Source organism: Monodelphis domestica, chromosome 7, assembly GCF_027887165.1.
Source record: "Monodelphis domestica isolate mMonDom1 chromosome 7, mMonDom1.pri, whole genome shotgun sequence".
In the NCBI taxonomy this organism is placed as follows: domain Eukaryota; kingdom Metazoa; phylum Chordata; class Mammalia; order Didelphimorphia; family Didelphidae; genus Monodelphis; species Monodelphis domestica.
Window position 1 is genome coordinate 95,762,228 of NC_077233.1, and position 19,653 is coordinate 95,781,880.

At 46.2% G+C, this 19,653-nt stretch overlaps 1 protein-coding gene across 1 annotated transcript in view; it reads right to left on the reverse strand.

Annotated features, from left to right (window-relative positions):
* Positions 1-13,722, reverse strand: part of WNT3A (Wnt family member 3A) — a 101,261-nt gene extending 87,539 nt beyond the window's left edge. Inside the window, exon 1 of the mRNA XM_056805173.1 lies at positions 12,908-13,722. Within this exon, the coding sequence (XP_056661151.1) occupies positions 12,908-12,978 (71 nt within the window). The 5' untranslated portion in view covers positions 12,979-13,722. The remainder of the gene's footprint in view (positions 1-12,907) is intronic.
* Between the last annotated feature and the right edge of the window lie 5,931 nt (positions 13,723-19,653).

The window sequence follows — 19,653 nt, forward strand, 5'->3', positions numbered from 1 at the left end:
TTGCCCGGGGTCGAATAGCTAGGAAGTGTCCAAGGGTGGATTTGAACCCAGAACCTCCTGTCTCTAGATTTGGCTCTCAATCCACTGAGCTACCTAGCTGCCTCCAAGTTTGCTTAATTCTACATCATTTTTAATGGCCTCCTTCAGAAGAAGATGATGAGAAGGAGGAAGGTTATAGGAGCATCAGCTGAAGAAAGTGGGTTTTCTTATTCTGAAGAAGAGAAGACTAAGGGGACAAAGCCCATGATGACTCTTTTCCAGTTTTTGAAGGGTTCTCTTTAACCCCAGAAGGCAGAATGAGGCTCAGTGGAAGGTACAGTTTACCAGAGGCAGATTGCATCTGGAAAGAACAAAGAACTTTCTAAGAATGAGAGCTGTCCAGCAATGAAACAGACTACCTTGGCAAGATGGGAGTTCTCTAGCATTGGAAGTCTTTTTAGCAGAGGCTGGTTTAGGGGCCTAAATATATCTTAAAAGGGGTTATGTATTTGGATTTGAACCCAGGACCTCCTGTATTACGGAAGAATAGAATGGAGAAGAATTTGAATTAAATTATGTTTAAGGTCCTTCCTAAGCTCTGAAGTGTGTATACTTTAATTGGGCCTTGGAAAGAAAGGACTGGATAAAAAAAAGAAAATAGTCATGGGTACTGGGTTAAAATCCTTGCTTTCCCACTAACTATATGAGTGATGTTGAGTCCTCTCTTTGTATCTCAGTTTCTCCATCTATAAAATAATGTAGTATGAAATGATCTTATCTACATTTAGCATACTTTGATGAAGGAACATTTTTTGGAGGATGGGGCATGAAAATAGCATGAGTCAAGGACCAGAGGCAGGAACACGTATGATCCATGATGGAGAGAATAAAGAGACTAGTCTGGCTATACCTTGTAGGGGACCCTACTTGCTACTCTATTATAGCAAGGAGGAGAAGATAAGGCTAGAGGGGAAATTGGAGTTTACTAAAGAGTTGATGCTGATGGTTTCCCCCCTTCTGCTTGAATTTATCTCAGGAAATCCACGTCTTGTGGCTCTATGTTTTTCCTTATATGTAAAAAAGAGGTTAAGGAGTCATTCCTGCTTTTATCAAGAGAGCAAGTGCCTAAAACACAGACTTCCATTTCCTCCTAAAAACCTAGAGGTAATGGGGATTTCTCCATATACTCTACGTATGTTTTAAACCCTTAGCTTCTCTCTTAGAATCAATACTGTGTATTGGTTCCAAGGCAGAAGATAGGTAAGGGCTAGGCAATGAGGGTTAAGTGACTTGTTCAGGGTCACACAGCTAAGAGGTCTAACTTGAACCCAGTACCCCCTATGTCCAGGTCTGGATCTCTGTCCACTGAGCCACCTAGCTGCTCTGGCATATTATTTCTTTACATACTCCACTTACCCTCTGTGCAAACAGAAAATTGATATAGCTGAACTACATTTGCCCAGCATCCTTTTAAGTTATGTCCTGACTTTGCATCCTGACGTCTGGGAGCTACATTTTGCTGAAACCCATGCTGCAAGGCTTTGGGCTTTTGTGCTGGTAAAGCGTTACAGCTGTGGTTCTCTGGCTGCTCTGCGCACTCTTCCGGGTGGGCAGACTGGGAAGCTTTCTCTTTACGGAGGCTATTCTTTTCCTGTGCTTCAAGCTATTATCATTAAATCTTATAAAAATAATACTTGGAGTATTTGGATATTAATTTTTAATCTTACGCCTCCAATCAAACCACAGACTACCTTTTGTTCTCTGGTTTTGTCCTTAGCCATCGAGTCAGGGTACTCATGCTACGTGCCAAGTTGGGGCAAGTTAGAGTGAGGCTCAAAAGAGGGAGGGCTTTGTGTGGGTTGAGGTGGTCAAGAAGCAGGGAGCCACGATGTAGGGGAAAGAACATGGAACTAGAAAGATGATTCTGAATTCAATCCGAGCTTTGCCATGAATTCTCCGTGGGACTCTGGCCAAGGCCAATTTCCCTTCTGAGTCTACTTCTTCATCTATAAAATGGGGAGATTGGATGGGTCTCATCCAGCACTCTCCCTCTACAGCTCCAAATGAGCATTTGAGTGGATGATGTGGAGGAAGGAGTTCCAAGTGGAATGGAAGAACGGAGAAGGAGAGAATGATTTCATTCAGAACACTGGTTGTAGGTGCCCATTCTCATCTGTTTGATATGTGGCAGGAACAACGAGGAAACTCCCCTGTGTTTGTGATGTTGAGCAATGGAAAAAAGTGCCAAGCAAAGGAGTTTGCATTCTGTCTTTGGGCCTTGGAATGGGAGCTAGAAAAAGTTCTTAGGCAGGTGAATGACAAGAAGAAAGTAGCATTGTAGGAACATTAGTCTGTGAACAAAGTGGGTGAGGCAGACTGGGGACAGAGAAGTAGGAAGGAAAGATGTTAGGAACCTGTTGAATCAATCTAGGCAAGAAGCTACGGCGATGGCAGTGGACTTGGAAAAGGAAGAGAAGAGATTGCACTAGCTATAATAAAACCTGTTGGAGAATGAGAATCTCAAGGGTTGGAAGGGTTAGAACCTTAGATCGAGGAGCCTAGTCTTTTATTTAATTCTTCCCCTCAGAGGGGTCACCCATTCTATTTGAATACCTTTAGCAACAAGGAACTCATTACCTAATAGCCCATTCGACTTCTGCATGTCTCCAATTATTTGAGAAGCTTTTTTTTTTAACATTGTGCCCATGAATTCATGTAACCTATACTGATTCTCCCATCTCCCTTCCCTTCCTCTGCCCACTCACTTGTCCTGGTTTTGCCCTCTGGTATCACATCAAACAAATCGGCTCCCTCTTCTCCATGACATTCCTTCAGAGACTTGCAGACAGCATCTGTTTATCACCAAAGTCTAAATACCCCCAATTTCTTCAACTGATCTTTGGATGACATGATTGCTGGTCTCTTCAAGGAGTTCCTCCCTTCACGCTACTCATATTACAACAAGCCCAATTCAAGCCCCTGTTATTGATTATGAGGACTATTTTAATATCCTTCTGATTGGTGTCCCTTCATCAAGACTCTCCTCTAGAGTTGTAGCTAGGGTGATGTCATGGGGCTTTGCCCTACGGCGAGAAATTTAAAGAGTACTAAACCTGAAAACACCAGGCTCAGCCATTCTTCTTCCCCTGCCAGTTCTCTTCCCTAGAGTGGCAGTTTTGACCTGGGGTAGCTCCTGGCCTCTGCCCAACCAGCCCTCTGGTGGTAGCCTGGAACCAGGATACTTCCTCTCCTTTAAGCCACTTGGAAAGCTCAAGTCACCTTGGGATGCAATTCTTTCCTCAGGTAGTGGATGATCTCCAGCTGCCATCTCTGCTCTTTCCAGTCCCCAGCTTGTCCTAGATATAAAAATGGCCAGTGCTGGCTCCTCTCTGTCCTCCAATAAACTGATAGCGCTAAAGTACAGGTCTGGCCGTGGCCCCCTCATGCTCATGAAGCTTCACTGGTCCCCTATTGCCTCTAAGATCACTCCCCAACTTTTCGGTTGGGCATTTCAAGCCTTTCACAGTCTGGCTCCAATCCCTCTTCTCAGGTAGATTAAACACTGCTCTCCCTCAGGCACTCTACATTCCAGCCAAACTGGCCTACTAGTTGTTTCATATACACAACATTCCATCTCCCATCTCCATGCCTTTGCACAGTCTACCTACTCCTTCTGAATGGAATGCTTTCACCACAACCTCTTGAAAACCTTCCCTCCCTTTAGGGCACAGCCACTATCTAAACAATTATTTTGTATTTATCATATAAATATGTATAGATGGTATTTAGTTATTTGTGTATGTTATTTTTTCTGATAGGATGGGAAGTCTTCCCAGGTCAAGGACTGTTTCCTTTTCATCTTTATAAGCGTAATAATACCTAGCATGATGCCCCATACAGAGTAAGCAGTTTAGAAAAGCGTATTGAATTTGATGGTTAATTCATTCCTCTTGGTCCCAACCTGGGATAGCAGCCGCCTGCACTTTCTCTGCCTCACAACATCCTAGTCAGCCTTCTAGTCCTAGTTTGAACCCCATCCTCTCCCAGAAACCTTCCCTGACCCCTCCAGCCTACACTGGTCCATTTTGGGTAGAGCCTACAATGTCTAGAGAGGAGAAAGATGAAGCCTGGAAAGGCAGGGTGATGCTAGAATTTGTCTGGCCTTGTACTCGGTAGACAAAAGGGAACTACTCAAGATTTCATCCAAGATGGAACTCATATTTTCTCCCAAACCCATGACTTCTCTGAATTTCCCTGTTTCTACTGGGAAAACCATCATCCTTGTAGGCCTCAGCCCTATACCCAGATCTAATCAGTTGCCCAGTTATGTTGATTCTACCTCCATTCCAGTTGTCTCATCCATTCCTCAGGTAGTTTAGAACCTCATCAGCTCTGGCCAAGGCTATTTCGAACCCTCCTATTGTTTCCCCTTCTTCCAATTTTCCCCTTTTCTATTCCACCCTCCACACAGCTGTCAGAATGATGTTCCTCAAATACAGTTCTGATCATACCACTCCCCTCACTCAAAAATCTTTAGTGGATCCCCGTTGCCTCTAAGATTTAAAATATACACAGCCAGTCAGTCTCTTATTTATCTAGCCAGTGATTCTATATTTTTCTCTTTCCACCTAAATTGTCCAGCTAGCTGTTTCCTGTCCACATTCCATCTCTGGGGTCCTCCATGTGTGGAGTGTACTTCTTCCTCACCTTTATTTCTTAGAATCCTTAGCCTTCTTTCACAGCACATCTCGGGTGTCAACCTCCCATGTTCCCCTACTTTTCAGTGCTTTTTCTCTCTTGAAATTACTTTGTGTTACTTTCTATGTACTTTGTATTTACTGACTCACATACACTTTGTATTTTCCCTCTTCCCCAATTGAAGGGAAGTTCCTTGAGGACAGAAACTTTCATTCCTGTCTTTCTATTCCCAGAGTTTAGCAGATAGTAGAGAGCATTTATTCAATAACTGTCAGATTGGATTTAGTTGAATTGCATCTTTTTTTTAAGAACACTGATATGACCAGGTCAATATCAAACATGATTCTGGTAGCTCCAATAGTCTGCTTTGAATGGGGAGAGAGTAGAGATAGGAAGACCTGATAGGATTCTAGTTCAATAAGTCAAATCCAGCAGAAACAGAGGAGAGGGCATGATCAAGCCCGAATTCTGAATTCTTGGGCCATGGACAGATTTCAGGGATTTTGTTAACTTTGGGTGGGAAGAATTACATTTTAATTCTTACTAGCCTCTGATCGAAATAACAAACAACCTTACCTCCGTTTTAGAATTAATACTAAGTATCTCCTAGGCAGAAGGGTTAAAAGGGCTAGGCAGTGGGAGTTAAGTGACTTGTCTAGAGTCACACAGCTAGGACATGTCTGAGTTCAAATTTGAACTCAGGACTTCCTGTCTCTAGATCTGACTCAATCCATTGAGCTGCTACTCACCTCTAATTGAGATTTAGTGTTTTTGTCAGTCATAAATATAGACAACAGACCACAGTAATATTAGACTTCAGAAGATTGTCAAAAAGTGTCTGACACAAAAAATGTTAAAAGCCCCTGGATTAAAAGGTATTTCAGAAAAGGAATTCAGAGGGTTCAGTAACTGGCTTGGTAATGTAGAAAATGCAGGAAGAGGACTGGTCTCTTAAATTGCCTTTAAGTTTGAATATTCCATGATTCCATGATATAATGCTGCTGATGGCACAAATGCCATGAGTTAGTTCAATTTTGCTTCTTTATGGCTTTAGCTTATTGCAGGTAGTCAGGGCAAATAGAATTATTCATGTTTTCTAGAAAAAGAAACTGCATTTTGTGGACTTTCTGCGAATTGGCCTGTAAGTGGTGGAACCAGGACAAACTCTAATCTGAATTGACTCTTTAGCCCACATGCTTTCTACTACACACAGATTTGGAGTCAGAGCATCTGGGTTCAAATCCAGACTCTCTTGATTCCTGTATATATGACCTAGACTGTCGTTTAACCTTTCCTGAAGAAGCCTCAGTTTCTCTTCTGTAAAATGAGGGAATTTGGACTCTGTGACTTCTCTGATCCCTTTTCTATGATCCTGATACCAGCCATGGCATCACAGCAATGCAAAGAATAAGCAGGACGTTAGCATGGATTTGAAGGCGAGTGGCATGTAAGGGCCAGTATACTTTGTTACTCATACCTTCATTAGAGGGCCATGCCTACTTTGGGTCACTGGAGTTTATAGTAGCAAAGAGGAACTGGAGGGTGTCCAGAGAAATTAAGAGAAAGCCAGGACAAGCTTGTACTATTCTCGAAGGCTTCTTGGGATAATGGAAAATCCCAGAATCCGAGGTTGAGTCCTAAGTCTGTCCCAAATACCAGCTGTTTGACTTTGTTAAGCCACTTTTTCTTAGCCTTAATTTGCTCACATGTGTCAGGCTACATCATTGCTAACTAAGGTCCCCTCTAGATCTTGTAACCTTCTATGTTGTGAGTCTCCCCTCAGCTCTGATGCCCTCTTCTCTGAGGCACCTTCCATGTCCAAGGCTCTGTTTTCAGGCCCTTTTCATTTCTCCTCTCCTGATTTGTCTCTGAGGCTTGGGGCTGAACCCGATGACTTCTGGATGCTGCTGGCAGCCTGGGGGTTCTCTGCGGAGTTTCCTCTCACTCCTCACACTTATCCAGGGATCTTTGTTTTTGTGATTTGGCGATTTGATTAGCCTTTGGCTAATTTCATATTCCTGGGTCTTTCTAACTCGATGGGCCTCTCTTTCCTTGCTCTGCCCAGCTTCTGGAGCCAGACAACCTTAACAACTCATCTTTCTATAAGGGCTTTCTCCCAGAAACCCTTCAAGCTACAAGTATTATTATCCCTGTTTTACCCAAGAAGAACAGGGAGGTTCTGATAACTGACCTGACTTGCCCATGGGTGTTGGAACAAGAATTTGAACCTAGGTCTTATGATTCAAAATGTGGAGAATTCTTCCCAGGATCCTCTGAAGGAGGGCTCTGATGGAAGGAACACTCAACTTTTCCCAGCTTTGTTCCTGGAAAGCCCAGATCAGGTTCTGGGGGATGGGGCCGTTTTTCAAAGTTCCTCAGTGTGTTGCCAACACCTCCCTCTCAGCAACCCCCCACCCCCACCCCCAGACGAACCAACTTCAAAAGCCTAATTGCCCCTGATTTGGGCTGTTTCCTTGTTTTGTTTCTCAGGTGAGGAGGTTCCCTGGTCAGTTTCACTTTTATATGCAATGGTTGTTACCACAATGCCCCAGCTATCAGTCCTCTCCACTGCTTGGGAGAGCATTTTGAGAGGAAGTAATGGCTTAGAGGTGTTGTAATTTTTTGGGGGGGTTGGGGGTTGCAGAAGGCATGAAACAAAAGAATAATTAGGGAGGCAGAGAGTAAAAGTAGGGGTAAAAGGAGGGGTGAGAATTTAAAAGACTAGAAACAATACCCCTTCCAAAGAAGTCAGAAAACCTAGGTGTGAATCTCACACTAAGGTGAGAATGCTCTTACTCTGTGTGACCTTAGGTAAGTCACTTCATCTCTGCTGGCCTCAGTTTCCCCATCTTTAAAATGGAATGAATTAGACTAGGCAAATCCTAGTTATTTCCAAATCATAAAATTTGGAACTTAAAAGGATTTTGGAGGAAATCTAGTTCAAACCTCAAACACCTCTCTTACAGACAAGAATGCTTGCTATATGCTAAAGGAAAAAGAGAGAGAGTTGGGGGCTCTAAGATATATATATATATATATATATATATATATGTCTTATAGATAGGGGCAGAATGGCAATCCTAGGCTGGAAGGAACCTCCAAAACCATTTAATTCAGTTCTTTTAATACTCCTCAGGTAAATGTGGAAAAAATTCCCTCTAATAATAGTAGTTAATATTTCTAAATCACTTCAAGATTGGTTAACATTTATTTGGTATCTATTGTATACATAGCCTTAAATTAGGCATTGGGAAATATTTAGAGAAATTTAGAGAAAATTCTGTGGTAAGAGAGCAAGTGGTGGTGGGGAGGTTAGATACGAGCACCAATCATTAAAATACAACATATTACATGGTGAATACTTAAGAGGAGTATACTATAAAGTGCTATATGATGTCTGAAGAGAGAAGATTTTAACTGATGATTCAGGAAGGAAATATTTAGATGTAAGTATGATTAGTCCTAGTTTTTACAGATTAAGAAACTGAGGCTCATAAGTGACATATATATGTTCATGTAGCTCAGCTTCTGAGGTAACTTTGAACCCTTGTATTCCCTCTCCAAATTCTTGAATTGCTTTGTATTTTTTCCCCTAAATATTTTATATTTATTTCTACATACACACTGTCTCTCACCAGCAGAAGATAAATATGAAGTGAGGAAATGTCTTTTGGCTTGTCTTCAGGTCACCAGAGAGGCTTAATGGATAGAGAGCCAGCTAGCTGCCTGTAGCCTGGGATACCTGGAGTTCAAGTCCTGCTACCTATTCCTACTGGCTAGAAGACCCTAGGCAAGTCACTTAACCTAATGCTCTATGCAGCTCTTGCCCACTAAGTTGTGAAGATGCTGATTCCCTTAGTAGAGAGTTTGCTTTCCAGAAGTTCCCCACACCAATAAAACCACAAATCCAGTGCCTATCTCCAGTTGCTGATGCTCAGTAAGACATTATTAAATGTTCATTGTTTTTCTGTGATAGCAGGCTGCTGTTGAAGGGGGGAAGAGGAAGAAGTGGGGAGGGGAAGAAAATGGGAGTATGTTTCAGAGATTCGAAACCAGAAAGAGGTAGCAGTTGTGGGGGAGTGGCAAGACGACCTTTTTTTGGGTATTACAGGACCTGGGAGCTGATCTAGTTAGTGGTTTTTGACTTCTGGTAAATCTGGGCCTCAGTTTCCTCAGCTGTCAAATTTTGGGGATGGGGGTGGCCAAATCGATCTATTCCAACTCTAAAAGCTATGAAATCCCAGGCCAAGGATCTTGGGACAAGCCCCAAGATCCCTCAAAAGAGCAGACTGACATTGGCCCTTCGACTTGTCAGACATTTCAGGCTGGAGTGTCTAGGCAGAGGGACCCCCTGCGACCCGGGGCTCCTGGGGACTATCTCTGAGGGAAAACGAAACAAAATAGAAAGGAGAGGAGGGAGGCGGTCAATGGTGGTGGAAGGAGGCCCTGGAGTCCCAGGCAGAAAGTCTCTGGCTGTCCAAGAGAAACGATTTCAAAGGCAAGTCACTGGGTATCCCCTGGCCAAGGAAGGAAGAGGAGGAGGTGTACTTGGGGAGGCCAGGCCGGGGATCAGGCTCCCCAGTGACAGGAGGGATATTTATATCAGTAGTTTGGGGGCGGAACGTGCTTCCTTCTCGCCCCAGGAATGCGGCTGCCCCGGGGTTTCTAATTAGGGCTATGGAACGGGGATCTGGCTCCAAGTAACAAACCTCGGCGGCGGCACACCTCCCCGCCTCCGCCCCCCCCCCTCGCTCCCCCCCTGCAGGTGTCCTCTGCTCCCCACCCCGCCAATGACCCCGACTCCACTGCTTTTGCTCTCATCACTGCACACCAATTAGATTCCTGAACACTTGTAGATTCCTAGAGCCCTGTCCCCCGCCTCCCCCCCCCCTCCCGCCGCCGCCGCTGCCCCGGCCCTTCATTCTGGCTCGGTTCCCCCCACCCCGGGCGGAGGGAGACCCGTGACACCTGCTCAGGTTTGGGGCTCCGTCCGGTTGGCCTTCTAAGTGGGGTTCTAATCCGGGAGCTACACACACGTCCACACCCTGCGCACCGTCACATTCCTGGGGTGGGAGAACGAGAGCCCAGGCCGACTGAAGCCACAGGTGCTGCAGCCCCGGGCCTGCGTGTCTCTGCACGTATGTCTGTGCATGTTAGGGTGGGGGTCTGTGTGCAGGTTCCGGTCACTGTGTGTCTGTGCATGTGACAGTGGGCGCTGTGGGGTGGCTCCACGTGTTGGATTGTCTGTGTGTTGTGCATTCCGTGGGTATGTTCCCGATGTGTGTGCTTATGCCCCAAGGTGGAGGGAGGTGTTCAGGGTATGTGTGCGCGCGTGTGTGTGTGTGTGAGGGGGGTGTTCAGTGTGCCTGCAGTGAAGTGCGTATGCCCGTGTCGTGCGCGTCTCCGTGGTGCAATTACGGCGAATTAGCCTAGCGCAGCTCGGCGGGCCATTACTGTACTTCCTAATCGGCGATTCAGCGTCACCGCTCCGCTCCCCGGGCAGCGGTGTTTGCTTGCCTTGCGCCTGCTCTCCCGGACAAGGTGTCCTTGCCGGAGAAGGGGCCTTCCACGGCGAAGCCCTTCTTCCCCGTCTAGATCTAATTCTTCTCAAGCCTAGCAAGTTCTTAACTGGGACTGCTCTCTTGGGTCTTAAACAGAGCAGAGGGACTGCGCCCTGAGCAGCGAAATCGTTCATTCCCACCCCGCAGCCTCCTTAAGGGGGGTAATCTCACCAGTGTTCATCCCCCTCCCAAGCCGGGGCGCTTAGCTCTCCGGGTGCACCGAATGTCCCCTCCCCACTCCCTCCTACAACACGCTAGCGCACACACACACACACACACACACACACACACACACACACACTAGCACTAACTCTCCCTCCACCCACGTCTCCCGGAGGCACCAGGACTTCCGAAGGAGTGATTATTTTTCTTAAAGGAAATCGACAGACTGTCTCTCTGAACACCCCCCCCCCCCAAGTCTCTCAGATTGGGGCACCCTTCCTCTCTTCCCTTTAACTTTCGTTTACATCTTGGGGAACTTCTCCCAAGTTTTTCCTTGTCCCACCCCAGATAGTGCCTACGGCCCTCTGCAGCCCCAGCCAGGGAATCTTGTCCCATTCGTCACTTTCCCTCTGGTCCTGACCCTCCTCCCTCCCCCTCCCAATATCTAGTCCCATTCGTCATTTTCATCCCCTCCCTCAAGTCTTGACTCTCCCACCCCCACCCACCCCTCCCCGCCCAATATCTAGTCCCATTCGTCACTTTCATTCCTTCCCACCCCCCACCAGTCCCCCGCCTGATTTCGGGACCTTGCTACCGCCTGACAGGTCAGAGGGAGCAGACAGAATCCGAGTCACCCATAACAACTATATCACTCCTCCTCCCCCCCCCCCCACTCCCGCTCCGCCCCACCTCCTCCCGTGAACCATTTTAGGGGGAAAAAAAACAGAAAGAAAGAAAAATTATTATCGGATTAAATGTACTTCGGCTGTCTCTCTTCTCTCTCTGCCACCTCCCCCTGCATAATTATGCTAAATCTTAGGCACAGGCAGGTCGGAGAAGTGGAATTAGGAGACTTTCTCTACTCTCGGTCTCAATACTCCCCTTCTTCCCACCACCTCACTTCTCCCCACCCCGTGTTTTTTGCAAGTGAAAACTCCAGGGTTTCCCCTAGGTAGTCCGGCCCTCCCTAGGCGCAGCAGTAAGTCAACTGCGACGGATAGGCGCCCAGGGCAGCTGGGGTTTTAACTTGGGCTTCCGTCGGGGTTAGATTAGATTGAGGCCAACATCAGTAACTTCAAGTCCCCTTCCCTCTTCAACAACGCCCCCCTCTCCCCGTTTTCTGTCTATGTATCCGCCTGGGAAGGGTTCGGGAGAAGAAAAATTTTGAAGGGACAGTCTCTCTCTCTCTCTCTCTCTCTCTCTCTCTCTCTCTCTCTCTCTCTCTCTCTCTCTCTCTCTCTCTCACTTTAACTCTGTCGCTTTAATTTCATTTAATTCTTTTGGGACTAAAGAAGGTCCTGGAGAGCAGGAAAGTACAGGTCACCCCCTTCATCTTTTCCTTCTCCCAAGACTGAGATTCCCATATGACCGGCTTCTCTTCTTTCCTTGTTCAGGACGTTCTATAACTACCTCCAATTACGATCAAAGGGCGCAATCTCAGCCTCCCAAAAGACCCCCTTCACTGACACCCCGGACTAGGCACCCAGGGGGAAGCACAAGTAGCGTCCGTGGAGCAAACGAGGAACCGGCAAGTTCGCCGGAGCGGAAGGTTTTACACCCCAATCTCCGGCTGAGGCCCGGGGAGAGGCAGGCAAGAGATGGGCCGAGAGAGATTGCACAAGCCTTGGTCCTGCCCCTATCTCACCCACTCTGGTCCTCTTTCCTGTTTTTTTTTTTCCTTTCTTTTTACGTAACTTTTCTCCTCTGAAGTGTTCGGTCTTGTCTTACCAACTTAAAAAAAAGTTTGTGTATCTAATGTATGTCTATGGCTATTATACATAACGTATAAAAGAAACATATTCCTTCAAGAAGTCTTTCATCTCAGTCCTTTCTCCTCCTTCATCATTTCATGTCTCCCTCCTTTTTCTATTCCTATCTCTGTTTCCTCTCCTTTCTCCTCCTCTCTTCACTGACCGGTCCCCACTTCTTCTCGTTTCTCTTTTTCTCGCATCTTCTCTTCTACTCTCCCCAGCCTCGACTGCCTCGTCCATCCTCTGCCCTCTCTTTCCAGCTTTTCCCTTCCCGTATGTCGAGGGAAATCACCTTGAAGTGCCGGTGTCAACTGGGATCATTAGCTCTTTAATTCGGCAGCAGCCTCTGGCTCGAGCAGATCAAAGCCCCCGGAAGCTCCCTTCACTACTCTGTCCCACTGGGACCACTGGTGTGGATTGCGGGGTTGGGGGGTGGTGTATGTGGGTGTCGCGGTACCGACGCACACAGGTCGAAGTGAAGCAACCAAAAGAAACAAACAACCACTGGACTCTACTCAATCTCCGCCCCGTCGCTGCAGCTCTAAAGTGGGGAGACCTGGCTGGGGGGGGGGGTAGAGTTAAGTTATAGACATTCCGTCCTTTCCTCCCCCAACCCGAGCTTTGGACCTCGAGGGGATCTGGACCCGGGAAACACACAGGATCGAAACTCGGGAGCGGCGGCTGGGGCGTGTATTCAGGGGGAGCAGGAATGGGGGGCCAGAAGGGAAGAGGTGAAATTGGGGAAGCCACACTCACCACCAGATCGGGTAGCTGCCCATCGCCTGCTTCAGCCCGCAGAGAAAAAAGAAATATCCAAACGGGGCCATCGCCACGGGAGCAGGAAAAACAGCAACAAGCCCTCACCCCCAAAATAGATTTTTTAAAGCGAAAAATTCGAGGTTCTTCAGGACCTCTCACCCCAAACACGGGGAAAAGTTGAAAAGAAGAGAAAGAGGGGGAAAAGAGGAGAGGCGCCCCCCTCCCCCCTCCCCTGGAGCCCCCTCCTGGCTCCTGTGCGTCCCCCTCCTGGCAGCGAGGTGTGCGATCGGCTCCTCTCCCCGCCTCTCCCCCCTCCCTCCCCAAGCTAAACTCTCGTAGGAGAGACTAGAGCAGGTAAGAGGGAGCCAACTCGCTTTCCTCGGGCGCCTTCGGGAGCGGGCGGGGTGGGGGGGGTTAGAAGAAGAGAGCAAGTGTGAGAGGAGAGAAAGTAAAGGGGGGGCTCCTTGCGCCCCAGCCAAGACAGTGAAGAACCCGAGAGCCAAATATTTAAGGAGAGAAGAAGAAGAAGAAAAAAAACAAAAACAAAAAAGGTAGCAGGAGCTCCCTTTGAAGGCTCCAATCAGCACTGATCGCCACAGGGAAAACGCGGATGCTTCCCTCGTCTCTGTCAGTCAGAGCCGCCCGGGCTGGAATGAGCTAATTGCGCGGAGATAGGGTTTTAATACTCATTAAAGACAAGTTGGCCCGCGAGTCCCGGGGAAGATGGTGTTTAAAGGGGGAGGAAGATTTAAGGGGCTTTAAATAGACAGACGGAACCCCTGCGGATCTGGGTAGCTATAACAACCTCCCCGGATTTCACTCCCGGGGTCGAAGCTGCTAAAATGCAAAAGGAGGGAGAGGGAGAGGGAGAGGGAGAGGGAACGAGTCAGAGACAGAGACCGAGACAGAGACGGAAAGACAGAGACAAGAGAGACAGACAGAGACTCAGAGACAGACAACCAAAGAAACGCCCACAGACAGATATAGATACACAGGAGACAGACACAGAGAGACAGAGATAGAGACAGAGACAGAGAGAGACAGACAGACAGAGGCAGAGACAGAGAGACAGAAACATACACACACACAGACAGAGACAGAGAGAGAGACAGAGACACAGAGACAGACACCCAAAGGCCCACAGACAGACATAGAATACACAGGAGACAGACACAGAGGAGACAGAGATAGAGACAGAAGACAGAGGCAGAGAGACAGACAGAGGCAGAGACAGAGAGACAGAAACACACAGACAGAGACACAGAGACAGACACCCAAAGGCCCACAGACAGACATAGAATACACAGGAGACAGACACAGAGGAGACAGAAATAGAGACAGAAGACAGAGGCAGAGAGACAGACAGAGGCAGAGACAGAAAAAGACAGAGACACAGAGACAGAGACAGATACATAGAATACACAGGAGACAGACAGAGAGACAGAGATAGAGACAGAAGACAGACAGAGAGACAGAGACAGAGACAGAAACAGACAGAGACACAGAAAGAGACAGAGACAGAGACATACACATAGATACACAGGAGGCAGACACAGAGAGACAGAGATAGAGATAGAAGCCAGAGATAGATATCCCATATGTGTGTGTGGGGTGAATGGAGGGGAAGGGATGGGGAGGGACTAAGGGAAAGCAATCAGTTTTTTCAGTGGTTTTCACTCACACTATTTTACTGTTATCTCTCTGTGGGGTGTTTGCTGTGGAGAGACTGGCTGTTGTGTCAGTTTTTCTCTTCTACCTTTTCAATGTAAAAAAGAAACCCACAATATTAAGGAGAAAAGGTTTGGAGTCTGTCTGAGTTTGCATGTCTGAGATTGAGTAGAGGCCAAGATCCAATGGGAAGGACACTCATTTTGGAGGTGGGCTAGAATGCTGGTGTCCCTGGACAAATTGTTTCTCCTCTTTGGCCTTCATTTCCTCATCTGTCCAATTGATCGTGTCTGGTTCTAGACGATAGGACCCCTTAAAATCTGCCCTTCCAGAGTTGGTCAGATCACCTCAGCCTAGTGCCTCCCTACTCCAATGTTGACCTTGGAGAAGTCTCTAGTACTAGATTCAACTGCGTCCCCCCTCCCCCATACTTCCTCCTGAGACAAAGCCCCCAGGTTTCTCCCTTGGCCACATCTCTTTTTGACTCCCCGCTGTCAGTCAGTTTGTTTGTTTATACTACTGCAGCTGGTAAAGACAATAGAAAGCATCTAGCTTCAATTTCCTTCTTCCCTTCTCCCCCCATAGGTCCAGAGAAGGAATGGGACTTGTCCAAGGTCACACAATTAGTTAATGGAGAAGACTAGAACCTAGATCTCCTCACTCCCAGTACTATTACTGACTGCCTTTTATTTCCTGAGTTGTAGGGGGTAGAAGAGAAAAAGAGATCGAGGCTATAGATAACACTGAAATTTGGAAAATGTGGTCCCCGAGGTCCTTAGGGCCCCTACCAAAATGAACCATTAAATTCCACTTTTCAGATAGGGACTTGATCACATGATTATTGCCAACTCTCCCCTCCCTGCCTCTTTTTCTCTGCAGGCACTATTAGGGGAAGGAGAAAGAATGGTTTATTTGGGGGATGTGGCAATAGGAAATGAGGAAGAAAATGGAGTTTAATTTAAGCCAGGAGTTAGAGTCTTGAGTTCTATTCTTTAATCCCACCATTCCTTTATATATGACCTTGAGCAAGTCATTTGCTCTGGGCTTCAGCTTTTTCTCCTTTATATAACCAGAGGGTTAGATTAGATTGTTCACCTTCCAGATTTTTCAAATCCCTTTCCCCATCTCAGAAATTCTGTGTACCTATCAGTGAGCCAATCATTTAATCAATTTGATCCTGAGTTAGGTAAATAAGGGCATTTCCCCCCCCTCCTATTTAGATTAGTACTGCCTCTTCTCCCAACTGGCACTGTACTAGAGAAAGAAGAAATAACTGGATCATCAGAAGGGAACTTAGAACAGAGCTGGCAGAGGCCTTGAAAACCATCTAGAGTTTGCCTTTTATTTTTATTAAAACAAAACAAAACTCTCACCTTCTTAGAATCTATACTAAGTATTAGTTCCAAGTCAAAGAAGAGTGGTAAAGGCTAGGCAGTTTGCGTCAAGTGACTTGCCTAAGGTCACACAGCTAGGAAGTGTAGTCTATTTTATTTTACAGATGAGGAAACTGAGGCCCAGAGAAACAGGACTTCAGAGAGCATAATATAGTAGAAAAATTTTGGATCAGGAGGGTGGATATGAATCTTGGTTCTACTGTGGTCTTGTATGTGTATATGACCTTGAGCAAGGCGACTCCCCTCCTGCACTTCAGGCAAAAGCAGTTTGTCAATCTTGAAACACTCTAGAAATGGAACTTCTTGATGCCTGAGGTCACATAATTGGTAGGTGCAGAGCTGGGGTCCAAACCGGGCCCTTCTGCCTGTTAGTCTAGTGAAGCAAACAACCGACTTCATTAAGTTATTATTTTGTATTTGAGTCACCTCTGCCCCCCACCCCATGGAGGGGAGGAGCCAGAAGGCTCATCCTGTGGACTTTCCCTCTGTCTCTCTGAAAATCCCACCCAATTATAGCATTACTGGAAGGAACCCCAGGCTTTGTGAGGAGGGGAGGGAGAGGGTGGAGAATGGGGACTGGAGGAGTTCGCCGACTTGCAGCTGAAATGATCTGTTCAGCCTAGAGGTCCCATTCTCCATGGAGAAGGATCTCCTTTGGGATCTGAGCCAAGGAAAGCTTAAAGGAGAGATAAGAGACAGAGGAGTTGAGCCACACACTCTCCTCTGTTCTGTGCCAGAGTCCTGAAGCTTAGAGTTCAGCATAGGGAGATCTGGATGTTTGGTCTCCAGACTGGGTGGTAAAAAATGAGTTGGAGACCTTGGGTTCAAATGCTACCTCTGCTCTTTCCTGCTAGCTACACGGTCCCTTTTGAAGACCCAATTTCAGCATATGTCCACCAATAGGATTCGTTTCTGTGGTCCCATCAACTCTAAATCCTAGGATCCTTACCTTAATTGGCTGCTGCTCATGCTCCAAAGAGATCTTTCTGCCTCACTTCCTTCTAGCTTTTACCCTAGACCTGGTATTCCTGGCATAGGTAAAAACCTTAACTAGGAGGAATGGCCAAGAGGGGCTGCCAGAAGCAAGTGGGGGAGTGGTGTCTTTGGAAAACCAAGGAATAATCTAGTGAATCAGCAGACCTAGAGAGGGCTGCTTGTTTGGGGAGAAGTACACTTCCATATTGGCCATTGTTGTAAGAGCAAAGCCATATGTAACCAAAACCCCCAAATAAAACCATAAATACAGGGAGGTGAAAGACTCCAACAGATCTTTCTCTGGAGGTGGATAGCATTTCCTGTCATGAGTCTTTCAGGATTGTTCTAGATCACAGCCACCCAAAAGTAGCCACATTTTCACAAATAACCATCATCCAATATTTTTTTTAATTGAAAAATTTTATTTAATTAATTAATTTAGAAAATTTTTCCATGGTTACATGATTCATTTCCCTCCCATCCTCTCACCATAGCTGTGTCATTGATCAAGGCCCATTTCCATATTATTGATATTTGCACTGGGGGATCGTTTAGAGTCTATATACCATCATCCAATATTGCCATTTTTGTGTACAATGTTCTCCCAGCTCTGCTAAGAAAAGGATTTCCTGCCTTGTGTAGAAATGGATGGGGCTCACTCTTGGTGGGAGTCTAGTCAGAAGGTCCTTCAGATCCCTCATTCATCCTCTGACCCTGAGTCTGGATTGAGAGAAGATCTCTGACTCTTCCTATCATGGGGACATACAGGTTCTCTAGATCAGTTCGATTCAACCTGTGAGCCTCCTCCTCTGATTGCTCTATCCAGGAGTTGCCTGTGGCATAGAGGAATGAGAGGGTACAAGAGCAAAAGCAGAAGGATCTGGGTTCATGTATCACCTCTGATATTTACTACCTGGGCCATCTTTGGCAAGTCAACTCCCCTTTCAAATCTCCATTATCTTCTATCCAAATCTTCCTTATCTGTAAGGTGGGGATAGTAGTGTTCTTACTTCCTAGGTTGTGAAGAAAATGCATTGGAAACCTTCAAGTGCTAGAAAAATGGGAGTTAGCATTATATCATGGGACCCTGTTCCCATTGACCCACTCCCCAATTGACCACTTCCTAATCATTCCTAATTCCATGTCCAGTCTTCTACTACCTCCTCATTTAATATCTTCTTGCGGAATAGAAGAGACTCCTAATTCTTGAAGATAATGTTAGTGGAGCCATCAATCAATTAACAAACATTTACTAAGTGCCAGTCATTCATTGTACCAACTCTGCCAGACAATGCCAAAAGCAAAGCAGTTCTTGCCATCACGATTGATCCAGGAGAGACATGAACACGTACAGGCATAAATAAAATCGATTTTTATTGTGGTGGGAAGGTGCTACCAGCAAGGGAGGGAACAGGAAAGGCTTTGTGTGGAGCCTTGAAGAGAACTAGGGAATTGAAGATACTGAGGTGATTGGAAAGTCCTGGTATAATCTCTATCAGACTATTTACTGCCTTGGGGAGGGGAGTGGAAAGGAGGGAGGGAGAAAATTCAGATCCTAAAATGTCAGAAAATGATGGTCAAAAATTATTTCTACATGGAACTGAAAAATGAATGAATGAACTTTTTTTTTTATTTTAAACATTATTTTATTTGGTCATTTCCATACATTATTCACTGGAAACAAAGATCATTTTCTTTTCCTTCCCCCCCCCCCCTCTTCCCTCTCCCATAGCCGACGCACGATTCCACTGGTTATCACATGTGTTCTTGACTTGAACCCATTTCCCTGTTGTTGGAATTTGCATTATAGTGTTCATTTAGTCTCTCCTCAGTCTTATCCCCTCCACCCCTGTAGTCAGGCAGTTGCTTTTCATCGGTGTTTTTACTCCCACAGTTTGTCCTCTGCTTTTGGATAGTGTTTTTTAGATCCCTGCAGATTGTTCGGGGACATTGCATTGACACTAATGGAGAATTCCATCACCTTCGATTGTACCACAATGTATCAGTCTCTGTGTACAATGTTTTCCTGGTTCTGCTCCTCTCGCTCTGCATCACTTCCTGGTCGTTCCAGTCTCCATGGAATTCCTCCACTTTATTATTCCTTTTAGCACAATAGTATTCCATCACCAACATATACCACAATTTGTTCAGCCATTCCCCAATTGATGGGCATCCCCTCGTTTTCCAGTTTTTGGCCACCACAAAGAGCGCAGCTATGAATATTTTTGTACAAGTCTTTTTGTCCATTATCTCTTTGGGGTACAAACCCAGCAGTGCTATAGTTGGATCAAAGGGCAGACAGTCTTTTATCGCCCTTTGGACATAGTTCCAAATTGCCCTCCAGAATGGTTGGATCAATTCACAACTCCACCAGCAATGAATTAGTGTCCCCACTTTGCCACGTCCCCTCCAGCAATGAATGAACTTTTAAAAAGATACAGAGGTGATGACGGGACAGCTAAGTGGCTCAGTGGATAGAGTGCCAGACCTGGAGGAGGGAGGTCCTTGGCTTGCATCAGACACTTCCTAGCTGTGTGACCCTGGACAAGTCACTTAAAGCCTAACCCCTCTTCTGCCTTGGAACTGATACTTTAGTATTGATTCTGAAATAGAAGGTAAAAGTGAAAAAAAAAAGATACTGAGGTGATGAAAACTGAACCGGCCTTGAGAATAGCACTTTTAATGGACTAAATGCAGAGAACTTCA